The sequence below is a fragment of the Lethenteron reissneri genome, chromosome 48 (assembly GCF_015708825.2).
Source record: "Lethenteron reissneri isolate LAM-NWPU_2019-01 chromosome 48, ASM1570882v1, whole genome shotgun sequence".
Classification (NCBI taxonomy): Eukaryota; Metazoa; Chordata; class Hyperoartia; order Petromyzontiformes; family Petromyzontidae; genus Lethenteron; species Lethenteron reissneri.
This window is the reverse complement of record NC_083826.1, coordinates 6,971,123-6,986,758: the sequence shown is the minus strand read 5'-3', so window position 1 is coordinate 6,986,758 and position 15,636 is coordinate 6,971,123. Positions and strand designations below refer to the sequence as shown.

The window sequence follows — 15,636 nt, the reverse complement described above, 5'->3', positions numbered from 1 at the left end:
GCCACCTGCAGCCATCGCCGATCAGCGTCTGATGGTGTCGGCGGCCCTGACACTGTGGCTACATCTTCCACTCCCGTCCCCGCACTCGTTTCAGCAGGGCTCTCCTCCACCACCCTGGCGGGATCCATGTTTGGAGGGAAGTCTTCGTCTTCGGACGAAGAAGCCGATGCCGGCGCTGGAACATTTTTCTTTCTCACTTGTTTCGACATGCCGTTGCACTTCCGACACCAATGTAATAAAGGACTCGACCACGATGTCTGGCTTGGTGTCCTTTATTCGGTTCTTCTCTCTTAACCCGCACGGCTGTCCTTCTATAAGACTCTATACTGACACTGATACTGCTCTCCTGCAGTTTCTCCCCTCGTCGTTCTCTCAGCCTCTCTCTCCTCTCGTCGCTCTCGTAGCCTCTCCCTCACACACAGCCTCGCCGGCTGTGTTCCCCGCAGCTCCTCGTCCGCCTTCTCTCCAGCCGCCCCACCGCTGTCTTCTCTCGCAGCTCCGCTGGCTGCTCCCTTAGCTGGCCACCGCTGGCCGCCGCTGCCACCCCTTGGCTTTGCCCACGTGGCCTTACTCTGGTCCAGTCCCACTCGTTCTGCCTTCCTCTTCCGGTCTCCTCCCTTAAGAACCTTAACCTTTCCTCCCACGTCACCTAACTCCACCTCTCCGAGACGTCACATCCGGGAGGTCGCCCGCGCCTGCATTACAGTAGTATATAGTGTAGTGTATAGTAGTGTAGTGTATAGTGTAGTAGTGTATAGTAGTGTCTAGTGTAGTGTATTGTAGTGTATAGTGTCGTAGTGTATAGTCTAGTGTATAGTAGTGTATAGTGTAGTGTATAGTAGTGTAGTAGTGTATAGTGTAGTGTATAGTGTAGTGTATAGTGTAGTGTATAGTGTAGTGTATAGTGTAGTGTATAGTGTAGTGTATAGTGTAGTGTATAGTGTAGTGCTGGAGTCTGTCACCAGGGAAAGTGAGATCTGGAGCGCCCTACTCAACATGCTGCCACCGCGACCCTCACCAGGACGATCGGATCGACAAGCGAACCAACGAATAAAAGCAACAGCAACGAATGCCAGAAACAAAACACTGACCGCTCACCGTCCTCCGTCTGCCGCGGCGCAGGCAGCGTGTTCGTGCTGTCTGAGGGTGCCCACCTGGACGTGTCGGACTGGCTCAACCCGGCCAAGGTGGTGCTGTACCGGCAGGGCGCCAACGAATCGATCCCGTGGGTGCGCGACCCCTGCGCCGAGCGGACCCTCAGCCCCTGCGAGCACCTCTGTGACCCCGAGACCGGTGAGCGGAGTCGCGTTTCCCATTCGTCGAGGAATCTCTCGGTCGGTCGTGTTCCCATCCGCCGTGATTCGTTTGCCCGGTTGTTTCTCGTCGTCGTTTTCATTTGTTGGGGGTTGGTTGTGCTATTTTTTCTCTTGCTCTCCTCTCTCCCCTCTGTTATCATCACGGTTATGGAGCACAGGCCCATTGGCCCACAATGCCAAGTAGCCAGCAACAAACAACACCAGTGATGGTTTAATAGATGTATGAATTTTAATTTTCTATTCAAAGTTTTCGTGACTGCAGGGATTCATATTATTGGTTCTTTCGGTAAAGTCACGTAGAAGGAAAGTAATACAATAATAAAAATAAAACATAATATGTTTTAAAAATATAACATAGTAAGTTTTTAAAATAAAACATATGTATTATTTTTTATATTTTATAATTACCCTTCTACGTGACTTTACCGAAATAACCAAGAAGATGTATGAAAGTGTTTAATGATTCGGGCAATCTATGAATGTTTGTTGAACTTCTGTCGCACCGTACGTAGCCAGCCGTGCTAATCGGAGGTGCAGGGGAAGCAGGACAAACTAAACACAAAAAGCAGTTCTAGAGAAGTGAAGTCATCATTATTATGAAGCAACTTGGGAAAAAGAGACTATTGGAGAAGAAGAAGAAGAATCAGGGGGAGGAATGCTGCCACCTGCACTGTGGAGGTTGGACGCAGCATGGGATGAGACGAAAAACAGTCGGTCTGGTCCATAACATGGGTGTAGTGGTCGTAGTGAAGCTCATTAGAATGGTAACCATGAGAGTTGAAATACTTTCAATTTAAAGCTTTCGTGACTGCAGGGATTAATCTTCTTGGTTCTTTCGGTAAAGTCACGTAGAAGGGAAATAATAAAATGACGGTTCCACCTGAAGACGGAAGCTTGTGTTGCCTCCGAAACGTCGTGAGAATTATTTTATCATGTTTTATTTTTATTATTTTATTATTTCCCTTCTACGTGACTTTACCGAAAGAACCAAGAAGTTGAAATACTGTTGTGACACGGAAGTGACTGACCGCGTGTGTGCAAGTTGACAACACAGAACCGTAACGAGATGCAAGTAACGGCATTTTGACACTCTTGTTTTTTTCACACGTAAAATGTTCGGTTTCAGTAAAAGGCGGCTGTAGGAACGTATTACTTTATATTAGGGACGTGGTCGCGTATATTCAAATCCTCTTTGGAGGATTGACTCAGCCCAAACACAGTGTGCGGGGAAACATGGGATTTTCACAGTGTGCAAACATCAGCCATATGCCTCGTCGTAGGCCCTGCAGTGATAAGCTGTAATATGACAGGGAGTAGGGGGTGGGTGTTGTCTGAGATATGAATTGCTTTGAAAACTTTGTTGGAAATAAATAATGTGGAATGACCGGGTCTGTGACAGCAGAAATGAGAGGCTGAGGGAATATTTTATTTCTTTTACAGCTGTGTTCAGGTCTGAATTGTAACAATTGGGCAATGTGAAGAAGGCATTTGGGTGAGGTCCACTACCTCTGCACCGCTGTGAATGCCGATGAACTCAAGTCATAGGGCATTGGGCAGAGGCCAAAACAACTGAACCCAAATCACACGGCCCATCAATGTGGTTCTTCTCGACAATATCGGTGGTCATGGTGTCAGTGGGTTGGAAAATAGTTTGGTGAGTGTACGGTCAGTACAATACTCATGATCAAGTACAAATTCTATGATACGGTGAAGCAGCTTCAGCAAATAGACAAATTAAATGTTGGTATATGTCTAGGAGAATGTGTAATTACAGGCGGCATCCGGCCATGGGAATGTGGAATTTCCACCATTGGTTTGTGGCTGTCGGTAGAGATGAGCGTCTTACTCTGACTAACTGCAGGAGGGAGACAATTTGAGTTTGAAATTTGACTCGCGTCTGGAGTGTGAACGGCCCTCTTAAATAGATGATGATTTTCTAAGGTGGAGTGATAGAAGCATTGATGATTATGGCACTTAATTGTTGGAAGTTAAAACCAATTTTGATAATTTTCTCAAAGCTCACCTAGTAAACATGTGAGGAATGACCGCCTTCCGCACTTTTCTATAAAACATTTAACTGGCTCACAAATGAACGTCAATTTGTTGATCTTACTGTTTCACAGACTTTTAATTACTTAAAATATCGATAAGCCTATATTCTTAATAAAAATAAAAATAATAAATAGAAAATAATGAAAGCAAAAAACCACGTCGTTTCGATCGCAACACAAGCGGAGAGAAAAGAGGGGGCAAGCCTCCAAATGCAACTGCTTTTCAGGACTTTCAAAATGCATGGGCGCGGCAGCCAGCGCAAATGTAGGTGACCAATGGGGAGAGAGAGGGGTCAGAGACAGGGGGGGGAGAAGGGGGGTAGAGATAGGGGGAGAGTGAAGACGGGGGGGGGGTAGAGATAGGGGGACAGAGAGAGGGGGTACAAGTCGTGCGTTAGACAATGGAGTGCATTAGACAATGGGCGGAGGGAGGGGGCAGAGACAGGGGGAGAGAGAAGGGGGGTAGAGATAGAGGTGGAGCTAAAGGCGAGGGCGCAGTCCAAGTGTGTTAGACAATGGGGGGAGGAAGAGGGCAGAGACAGGGGGACAGAAAGAGGGAGGGTAGAGACTTTACCGAAAGAACATAAAGTATGAATTCCTACAGTCACGAAAGTTTTAAGTACTGATAGGCCACTATGGGGACCTCATTTGCCAGTAAAAATATGATAATTGGTTCTTTACCCTTCTATCTGGCAACAAAACTGACACCTTTGATTATAATTAACACATGCAGTACAAAAAAAAGTTGTATTCCTGACAGTTGGAAAAGTTAAGACAATTCATAATTCGTGCGACAGCAGGGTACGTGTGCTTGGTCATGTAAGTTACTGCTGCATGCATATATGAATGTTTCAATAAATACATCCAGTGTGTGCATTCATATATGAATGTATGTATGCGTTTATTTATACATTCATAATGGAAACCGCATTTTGTCAAGCTGCTGTAGCCGAATGACCTCTTCCCCATGTCAGCCTTGAGGGCTGTTTGACCCTACTGCACCTCGTGGGTCTGTGCGGGTTCACGAAGGGCGAGGGGCCCAGGACTGGTGCAGATACAACTCCCCAAATTGATGTCGCCTGTAACCGGGATTCGAACGTAGACCTCCAAATTAACAGCGCAGTGCGTCAAACGTGATGCAATTTTTTTTACTGTATAATCGGCATAACCAGCCTTGGTCAATCCACTGCTGGATGTAGACCCTTTCCCGAGCCGCCACCATCTGTCGCAATCTTGTGACATAAAACCATCGGGTTCAATCGCTCCATCCGCTCAGTGGGCGTCCGTTCGCTCCGGACGCATTTTCTGTTCCCCGGCTGCCACTCTTCAAATCATCGGACTTACAGCTATGAGTCCTTCTCATCTAATCTTAATGGTGATGTACATACGCGCCTTTACGAAGGCGTTTTGCAGCAATTGCAACTTTGTACATAGCATGATAACAACATGAAATGAATAACTGGGTGATTGGAAGTGGTGGTGTAGTTTTGATGCAGTTAAACAAGAGGGATTCGCAGTCTTAATGACGCCATGAAATGGATAATTGTCTTGTAATCCTCGCGATTCAATGTAATTTCGAGCACGTTTCCTCGTGTTGAACTCTTTATACGCGCTGCCTGTCGATCGTTTTATACTATTAGTTCTTTCGGTAAAGTCACGTAGGTAAAAAATGAAACTAAAATTAATAAAATGTGATTTTTATTTTATTTTTAATAAAATGTGATTTTTATTTTATTTTTATTAATTTAAATTTCATTTTTTACCTACGTGACTTTACCGAAAGAACTAAGAGTATGAATCCTGGCAGTCACGAAAGCTTCAAATCTAGAATGTCGATCTTTATTCGTCAAGAATGTCACCGTGGAAAGGAACGAACAGGAGCGATTGCGTGCGCCAAACAGAATGGTCGGGATTTGCCACGTCTGCCATCACGCTTTCATCAAGGTGTGTGTAGATGTGTGCACGCGTCTCGCCCCTTGCTTACACATCAAGATGAAGGTGGTGCGTGTGTGGGGTTAGTCTCTCCCATGCCAGGTGTGTCCCATTGAAGTAATTGAAGGCTTATTATCTACTGCAGTGTTTCTTAATCTGCCACACCTGCATTAGGGTCAACGGAGATCTTCACACTTGTACATGTACGTATGTATGTTGATGTATGTACTGTATGGACCGGTCCTGGGCCATCCCTAGGTCGACTCAGCCTCAAATGAGGACCTAGTGCGATGTGTAAACATCGTCACTGGGGAGACAAAGGCGGACGGGAGTGGTGCTGGCCACCCACCCCTTCCTGTGCCATGCCGGCCTTCATAAGTGCTCGCTAACAGCACTTGTTAAGGATATATGGGGGATCTCTGTATTTGTTTTGGATGTATGTTGAACTTCTTTTGCGCCGTACGTAGCCAACCGTGGCTAATCGGAGGTGCGGGGGAAGGACAACAAACTAAACACACAAAGCTGTTCTAAACAAATGGGGTTTCAATCTAGATTTAAAAGTGCTTAGCTCCAGTTGCTTCCTGATATCGGAACGGGTAGATATAACCAGAGACCTCGCCAGTTGAATCCAGAGTGCTAACCATTAACACCGCCATAGAAGCATCCCGTTCGGTGGATTACAGCTCAAAATTAATCAGCTGACACCCATACGGAAAAGCGCATGTGACCAATTCAGAATAATAACAAAACATTATGCTTTGCTCAACATAACACGAAAAAATTCGTGCATCGAAATGTATCTTTTTTGAAAGTTCTAAATATCACGTGAAAATTATATAATTATTCCGGCAGTGGATTGACCCTGGCTGGTGACGACAGGAAAAGTATTTGCAAATTTAACCTTCAGCATACTGCATACAAGCAGTAGGGAATTGACAGAACACAGGGCAGCAGTGTGCGAGATAAACGATACAAAGGAAACACAACAAACGAGACGAGCAATCATTTCTGGTGGTCGGGCACAGTGCTGGTAGTCATGCTTAGGGGCCGTCCATAAATGACGTCACCCACCTGGAGGGGGGGGGGGGGTCAGACATTTGTGACGATGTGTGACCAGGGGGGGGGGGGGGGGGTTGAGAAATGCGACGACACATCAAAATGCGCAACTTTAAATAAATATAGACGACACGTTCGACTTAACTAAATAGACTTTTTAATAAATGTTTTCTCCTACAACATCAGAGTGCAGCGCCACATTAAATACGCACTACAATGACAATAGTTTAAAGCGCTTTGAAACATGTTTTATTTTCTAAATGGAAATATGGTTTTGTGGGTGGGGGGGGCAGAGCTTTATGACGTAATATTTGAGGGAGGGTCTGAATTTTTTGTCACGCCGTGTGACGAGGGTGGGGGGTAAAAAATCGTCCAAAATCGCGTGACGTCATTTATGGACGGCCCCTTATCCCTCATGCGCCATATGAGCTGAATTAATAGGTCCTCGCTAACATTGCTCGCCCCGAACAGTCTACGAGGCTACACGGAGTGCTAATCTTTATAACGGTTATTTTTTTTATTACCATTCATTAGCATTTTTATGAGGGGGTTTACACATCCGGTCAAAAAAATTACAGAACGCCTTACATTCCTACAACGTTACGCCCTTGCAGAGTGCCAGCATCATCATCGGGCCAGCATAATTCGATTAATAAGCAGTAAACGTTGCTCGCTCATTCCATTAATTACTTTGGCCTCAACCGGGGGCTGGCCCTCTGTGAAATTCACTTTGACCAGATGGGCAGGGCGACACGCTCCCCATTAAATGAATCTCTCGCTTCAGCTTGAGCATGAGCCACAGCGAGAGAGAGAGAGAGTAGGGTGGGGGCAGAGACATACAACAACAACAAACCTCCAGCAGCATGCAGATAAATAAATAAGTGAATACATAAAAAGCATCGTGACCCTTTGTTCCTGCCAAAGGACTTGGGAGCAGGGGTCCAGATGGCATTGATGAAGGGTGAAAAATAAAAACACGTCTTTCTTCTCTTCCATCCTTTGCTACCCTTCCGTCATTCTTTTTGATCATTCGCCCGCGGCAAAGCCCCGCACGGTTTGTCCACACGCCGCGCTGCCGCGTCTTAATAATGCCGCAGCTCGCGTAAGCCCCGTGGCGCGTGATGCCCCCTTGCTGTGGACTCCTTCCTGGCTCGATGATTTTCTCTTTCCACCCTCTTAAACTGAGCCGAACTATCTTCTTGGTTCTGTCGGTAAAATCACGTAGAAGGGAAGTAATAAAATAATAAAAATAAAACATAATTAAAATAATTCTCACGACGTTTCGGCCACGACGCAAGCAGCCGTCCTCAGACGCTGTCTCCCCGACAGACCTGGTCTTCACCTGAGGACGGCTGCTCGCATTGTGGCCGAAACGTCGTGAGAATTATTTTATTATGTTTTATTTTTATTATTTTATTACTTCCCTTCTACGTGACTTTACCGAAAGAACTAAGAAGATGAATCCCTGCAGTCACGAAAGCTTTAAATCGAAATTTGAGCGTAATTATTTGTTTGTTATTATAACCAGGTAAGGCCCACTGAGCTATTTAGCTCTCTTTTTTTTTAAAGAAACGACCTGGCCACAGATGATAGCCTAAGCGAAGTGGTTTACCACGTGCGAATTTGGAGCAGCCAAATATATTCGAAACGCAGTCCATTCTCAACGTGAAGGGGAAAAAGCTGCAGGACTCGGAGAAAAATCCACGCGACCAAGGGGAGAGAGATAGAGACACACCACAAACGAACTCCAAATATACAGGCGTCCGGTTCGAGATCGAACCCACGACGTCCTATATACCAGGCGAGGTAGTTAACATCTCACCACTGCGGTGCCCCGAGATGCAAGATCCAAAACCGGCAATCTCCGCCGGAGATGGCATCTACCACCTCCTTATGTTCTACCACCTCCTCCTTATCCTCTATCACCTCCTCTTCCTCTACCACTTCTACTTCCTACTCTACCACCTCCTCTTTCTCCTTTACCACCTCCTCTTTCTCCTCCACCACCTCTTCCTTATCCTCTACCACCTTCTCCTTATCCTCTATCACCTCCTCTTCCTCTACCACTTCTACTTCCTACTCTACCACCTCCTCTTCCTCCTCTATACTCCGCCCCCCCCCCCTCTCTCCCCGACGAATTTAAAGCACAGGCTGTTTAAAAAAAGTTTTTTAATGAGAGAAAAAGCCGGGGCGAGCGGCAAGCGCCACGCGCCCGTGCCAGTGATTATATCACCTTTGATGTATCTGGCCAGAGCCCAGGCTGGTGGTTGAATATCAGAGCGCTTATGAAGATAAGTGGGGGGAAAACAAGTGGAGTTAGCGACGTGGAGGAAAACTAATGAGCACATTACAGCGGGCAGTGCGGTCTCGGACGTCTATCTTTTCGAATCGCTCCGGTCAAATTAGGTGGCGATGGACAGTGAGGAACCTCGTAAGAGAACAACAAAAAAATGTTTCAAAACATTATGCTGGCAGGGTCATTGATGTATGAGAAGCTGCCCCCGCCACCAAAGGTAAAGCAATTGAATGATGAATAGAGATTGGTAAAAAACAAAAAACAAAGGGCAGCACGGGGGGGAACGCGTAAATTCTATAAGATATTTCCGCCGTGAGACTCTTACAACACGCCCGTACGTGGGCGGCACGTACATGGACGGGCGCACACTTTTGAACGTTCCGTTGTGTGACCGGAACAAGCATCTCCCGGTAGCTGCCCGTGCGGAAATGCGGATCGGCGGCCACAAACGTAAACCAAGCGGGACGCGATGGTTTACAGCCGGAGCGTTCATGTACGCGCCCCTTGCCACCCGTGGAAATGCTCAATGCGGTTGTGTTCGCTGCCGATTAGTTCCCAAGGGTGGCTGGTCGGGTGAGAGGCCGGCGGGAGGAGGGTTATGACTTTGAACAACACGGAGCAGTGTTCCTACCCAAGCTCTAATGAGCTTGGCCATATATGTATGTACGTTGAACTTCTTTCGCGTCCAGGGCCAATACTGTCTGTGCTAGTGTGTGTAAATGTGTGCAAGAGTATGCTTGTACATGTACTTATGTATGGTGCATTTCTTTCGCATCGTAGGTAGCCAACCGCGCTAATTGGAGGTACTGGGGAAAGACAACAAATTAAACACACGAAGCAATTAGTAAGGTTCGTCACGTAAAAAAAAACATGCCGATGTGTTACTAGTTAAGCACACCAGTGTGTTGAAGGGTAAACCCACAACATTTAAAATTCGAGTACTTCGTTTCGCCGGTATTTACAACCAGCCTCATCAGGCGACAGCCAGAGTTTACTCACCAACACACCGGTGTGCTGAACTGGTAACGAATTGGCACGTTTTGTTCACGTGACAAACCTTACTAATTAGCTGTGTCGGGCGGTGGCGGATTTCACGACACACTTATATCTTATTGGTTCTTTCGGTAAAGTCACGTAGAAGGGAAATAATAAAATAATAAAAATAAAACACAATAAAATAATTTTATCTTATTTTATTATGTTTTATTTTTATTATTACATTTTTTATATTATTTTATTATGTTTTATTTTATTATTTTTATTATTTCTCTTCTAAGTGACTTCACCAAAAGAACCAAGATGAATCCCTGCAGTCACGAAAGCTTTAAATCGACACACTTATATTTACGTGATCTAACCATTATAGATAATATTGGTCGCAAAAGCCCCACTACTACTCCATGTTAAACAAAGGTCCCCATCACTCGTGGCTTTGCAAGTCGGCAAATTTGACGTCTGTATCCTACGTCCTCTGGTCCTTGGCAGCCCTCGGTTTTCGTTCGACAACCGCGACAACAAACCCGCAGTGTGCAGAGGAAAAAAAAACACGTGTGGGATTTTCACATTTTGCGAACATCAGCCATAAGCGGCTGCATCTTTGGCCCCGCAGTGATTAGCTGTAATGTGACAGGGAGTGGGGTGGGTTGTCTGTGGGTCTGTGATATGCATGGCTCGGAATGAGATAAGATTTTTTTTTCTTCCAACAAAGTAATTGCTGCTCTTCCATCACGAGTGGCTCAAACTCACTGATGAATTGGAAAATTATTATCTCTGCTAAGACAGGGCCCTATGACTTTGCTGTGGACGTGCATACTTATTTCTCAGCTTAATTAACTCAAAATGTGATTGGAACTGACAACGTAAAGATTAAAAACTAATTTTTGTGGGATTATAGCGGAGCAGAAAAGCCATTAAGGGTTGGGGGAAGAGTAACATTTCAGTCTGGTATCTTGTTCTTGACAGACATTGCGCATTCACACGTGTTAGCTTGTAAAAGGATATCAACAGCCTTTCGGATGTATTATTTCTCTGTACGAATTAAAAAAAACGATAGGAGAATGTCTTACACACTCGCGATTCTCTGCGCGTTATCACGAGCGCGGAAGAATCCGTATTCGATCGACGAATCGACGCACCGCGTCACACCTTTAATCATTCGGTCGTCAAAACATTGTTTGCAGTGGCTTGTTCTCAAATCATTTTGACGCCGTACCATCGCTCCGCATTGCACGCGTGGCTTTTGAAAAGCCACTGGGCCATGCACGATGGGGGGTGAGATGGGGTGGTTTTGGGGGGGGGGGGGTTGGTCACTACACCGCCCCCTGCCCCCTCTGTGTTTGGTGTCTGGTGTTTGGGGTCACCAGCGGCATATTCCAAGGTTGATGGAATAAAGAGGCACACGGTGAAGAGCACAAAGGGCACGGCTGAAGGGCAGTGCGGGACGAGAATGTTCAACGTGTATATTAACCCGGCAGCGGTGGGTACCGGGTGACTCCTGGTCAGGATTTTCAGAGGGGGCATGTCGGGCCTGTGTAATGCGTGGCCACCCACAGAGGCATCCCGTGGGTAATTTTGTGATAATGAGCCATAGGCAAGACAGACAGAGGTCGCCCAAATTAAAATTTTGCGGGGCAAAAGGGGAACACTTAATACTTTGCATGTAATATATGTTAATAGCGTGTATACATTTACGCATGAAAAAACACTTCATTGAGCTATCATGTGTGGCCAAGTCGCTTCTGCAAAATAAGCTAATATCTCATTGGGCTTAAACGTGTAAGAAAAAATCGTTTAGTTTTATTTGTATATATTTTTGTTAGTAATTTGTTTACCTTTCCTATACTTTGCACTCCTATTGTGTTTTGTATTGTCTGTTGTTGTAACGGTCTGACCTGCCCTTACTGGAGAACTTTTGAAAAGAGCTTTACAGCTCATTGGATTCATCCTGAATAAACACATTCTGATTCTGACATATATGTAACTTGTTTTAGGGTGTAAACACACACTCTTTTTTCCAGCCCATCATTCATCTGTGGTCGATAAAATCGGTACTACTTTGTGGGGAAGGTGACAGTGGTTGCCCTATGGATAGATTCGCTTCTACCGTAGGAAAGTGGAATCTTCGCCACTGGCTAAGGGCAGGACACGGGAGGTGAGTACTAACATCATCATCATGAAATCACTTTGACTTACTTTTCTGCTTTACCAGCATGAGCAAGTCTGCTTTTGAGAGACATTGTAATAGGACAGCAGTGATTATTTTTCTTACAAAAAGCATATTCCGTCTGTAACAAGTGTTTAATGGTGTAATACGTTGTTTATTTTCTTTGCAAGTATTGCATCTTGGTTTGAACACAATGTTTTCCATTGCTTAGAAGTAACAACGTGAAAAAATTACAAAACATGCCTTCCGATCTCACATAAAAAAAACGATTATTCTTCTTCCATCTCAGAGATAGCCAGAATCTCAGAATCTGACAAAAGAATGCTTCAACAAAGGCAAACAATGGAAGGGAGCCGAATCACTTTAAATTGAAGGCCTTGGCATTTGCTTCTATCCAAGATTCAAAGAGCATCAGAATGTTCTGGCACAGTGCGGAGAACTAACAGCTTTCATTGAGAAAAATATGTAGCCTTTGAAAAAAAAACGGTTATTTCATTTTCTTTAGCAAGTTTTCTAAATGCAATAAATAATTACTTGTTGAAACAAAATGTCCATATATTTGGGTTGTATGTATCCTTAGAATTGTTGTTGTTTTTTTATTAATTAAATGGTCGTAATAATTAAATTACATTTAGTTGTTTTTGTTGTCAATAAATTGTGGGATGAAGGCCTTCCCATGTCATATTGTTGATTGAGCAGACTTGACCACATTAGTCAGTGGCGCATCTCTAGAGATGGAACATCTCATTTGCAAGGTTGTCCATGATATCGCTCATCAGTGATGTTAGCTGTGACTAGAAATCCAACTCAGGTCTCTTTCATTTATATCGCTCGCCAACAACTATGCCAATGCTCTAAACGGGTTTATTTTCAGCATTATCATTATTATTAACACGTAGGCTTTCGCGACCAATATTCATAATCAACGTTTTTGGGTTTAGATCGCGTTATTTATAAATGTGTCGTAACCCTCCACCACCCGACACGGCCAATCAGTAAAAAAGTGTCACGTTGACAAAAGACAATATGTTCACAACAATTGTAAATTGTTGTGGTTTCACGCTTCAACACACCGGTGGGCTAAAGCAGTGAACTAATTGTCTTTTGTCAACGTGACACTTTTTTACTGATTGGCCGTGTCGGGTGGTGGAGGGTTACGACACATTTATAAATAACGCGATCTAAACCCAAAAACGTTGATTATGAATTATCATTATTATTAGTAAATGTTTGTACAAAGTCCAATCAACATTTAAAATTAATGAGTGTTATTTATCAGATAATTTAATGTAGGTAGAGACTTTAATTAATTCACCTTTTTGTTTATTTGTCTGATCTTTAATAAATGTGGTGACTATCACCAGATCTCAGAAGCTAAGTGGGGTTGAGCCTGGACAGCTCCTGGATGGGTGATCACCATGCATTTCAGGTGTTTTAGGCTGTGAGGATACGTGGTAGCCAGCCTAGGGCAGTGCAACAACAACCACAAAAAGTTTCCATTCTCCCATGGTCAAATAACCACAACAACCCACACACTTTGCAGAGAGGCCCTCATTCAATAGTGAATTGGTATAGAGCTTACGTGCACCGTAAATGTGATGTGGTTCACATCCAAGGCATATTACAAGACTGCAGTGTGTCGGGTATGATGTTTCCCAAATTAAATTTGTGAATTTGAAACGTGCCAAAATTCTGGCTGGTCGTGTCGAATGTGGCGCCCAATGGTGTTACTTTTCATTCCTTTTTTTGTCAAGAGATTGGAATGTAACAAGCCCATCGCAGGAGGGCATCGCATTTTTTAAAACCTAATTTGTTTTCTTATTTTGTTCTTCATGAAAAATAATGTATGCTGGTAGGCAGAAGACAAAGCTCAAGCCTCGACACGCCATGTAATTGCAAAGGTGGAATATCATTTTGTGTTTGTTTATAAAGTAGAATATAGTTTATTTATGTGTGCTTGAGCACACGTAATGTGGCCTGGGTTTGTATCATCCTCCGCTTATTGTCACAAACATTTGGCGTGGAGGCATATAAACCCCTTGGGTTGAGTTGTGTTTAATGTCAAACCCAATTATTATCACGATTTTGTTTCTCTTCTTGCTACCCCAGGAGTCCATTAAGCTGTCCTTGCTGCATCTGAACACTCAGTCACAATGATGTGCATCGGATTCACGCCCCACAGTATTTCAGAATTTATATTGTGGCAGGATGCGGGATGTGGGCCGAACAAATGTGATCCTTTCTCAACAAACAAAATGAACAGGGCCAATTTAAAAATAAATAAATTATTGACATTTGTTTGTCTTTGTTCAAAGTAAATGCAGACTGTGTTTTTTGTTAGTTTTTTGCTCTCGCGCTGCTGTTAGACGTATGCTGGCCGACGCTCCTGCCGTCTCACTTGATTGCACACCTTAAAACGATTTAAGGTCGGGAAAAAAAAAATAACAAGCAGTGCACGTTTCGCCTTCTGGAAGAAAAAAATAATAACCACATGATGGAATAGTAACATCAAACGGTTAAAGGTGCAGCCCTGCAATTACGCACCCACACCACTGCTGGTAGAAGGGCCTCTACTCTAGGGATTTATTGAGAACCCCATCTTGACGTTGGCCAGATTTGAGTGAGTCTATACTTCCACGGTGGCCAGATTTGAGTGGGTCTATCCTTCCATGGTGGCCAGATTTGACTGGGTCTATACTTCCACGATGGCCACATCCTAACTAAACACATAGCAGTTTTACAGAAATTCGTTTTTATTCGAGGTTATTTGAAAATGCATATATCCAGTGGCTTCCTAATATCAGTTGGAAGAGCGCTCCAGACGGCCGCTGAAGTACATCTGAAAGCGCGTGATGCGGTGACCGTCTTTGTTCGATGGTTGCCCAAAAACAGCCGCGAGGATGATTGGAGTTTGCATGATGGTTTATGCGTGGACAGAGGCAGGAATATTTAAGAAACCCGCCCAATTTTTCCACCGCCTTGCCACAGGATGGAACCAAACCGGCAACCTCTGTATTGCAAGTCCAGTGTGCTCAACGTTATATCTGCGGCAGCATCACGCATCACGATATTATAATGCTCTTTATACATTACACCGCAGCCGCGCTTCATATCTGTTTGAGCGAGGAGATCCAGACCTTTTGACTTGAGACTTAAAAGAGATCCATTACGTTTTGCAGATTCATAGATACCAGCATCCTCAGATGTAAATGTCAGCGTTATGCATGGAAATGTAGAGCCCGGCCTTATGGAAATGCAAGATATCCCTTCCTCTTGTTGCTTGAAACCTTACCGCTCTGAGCGTCCATGCTAAGAGACGAGCGGTCACGCACACTTACCCCACCGCCTCCCTCCATCCGTCCCCTCGTGCCACTCTGAAAATGCCACTCATGCCAGCTGGGGTGACGGTAAGGTGGCGAAGGAGTGACAGTTTGCACTGGTCAGTTCTCTGCATGGCGAATGAAGCCATGGGAGATTGCGCCTCGGGCTGGTATCTCACTCATTTCCGTTGCTCATTTCATGCAAACCATTTGAATTGAGACTTTTTCTTTTTTCATTTACGATGGCCTGGGTCAATACATCTCTGTGGAAGTCCGAACGTGTGGCTGTAATGATGCCTTCCTTGTTATTGATGAAGTAAATGGAATCACCGCAGGCTGTACAATGCCGAATTGTCGCAATTGCAGTGCGTACAGGCTGCTGAGGAATGGCAACACCCTGGCTTTATGAGCCCAATATTCAATTGTAGGATTGCATTGTGGGGTGGACCGGCACGATGGTTTAGCACAGTGCGCTCTGAACCTGGCGACCTGAGCTTGATTC

The 15,636-nt window shown here is 44.6% G+C and overlaps 1 protein-coding gene across 1 annotated transcript in view; it reads left to right on the top strand.

The window, feature by feature from the left end:
• LOC133354672 (astrotactin-2-like) overlaps window positions 1-15,636 on the top strand; it is a 484,322-nt gene that overhangs the window by 151,969 nt on the left and 316,717 nt on the right. Inside the window, exon 8 of the mRNA XM_061571710.1 lies at window positions 1,123-1,293. Coding sequence (XP_061427694.1) covers window positions 1,123-1,293 — 171 coding nt within the window. The remainder of the gene's footprint in view (window positions 1-1,122; window positions 1,294-15,636) is intronic.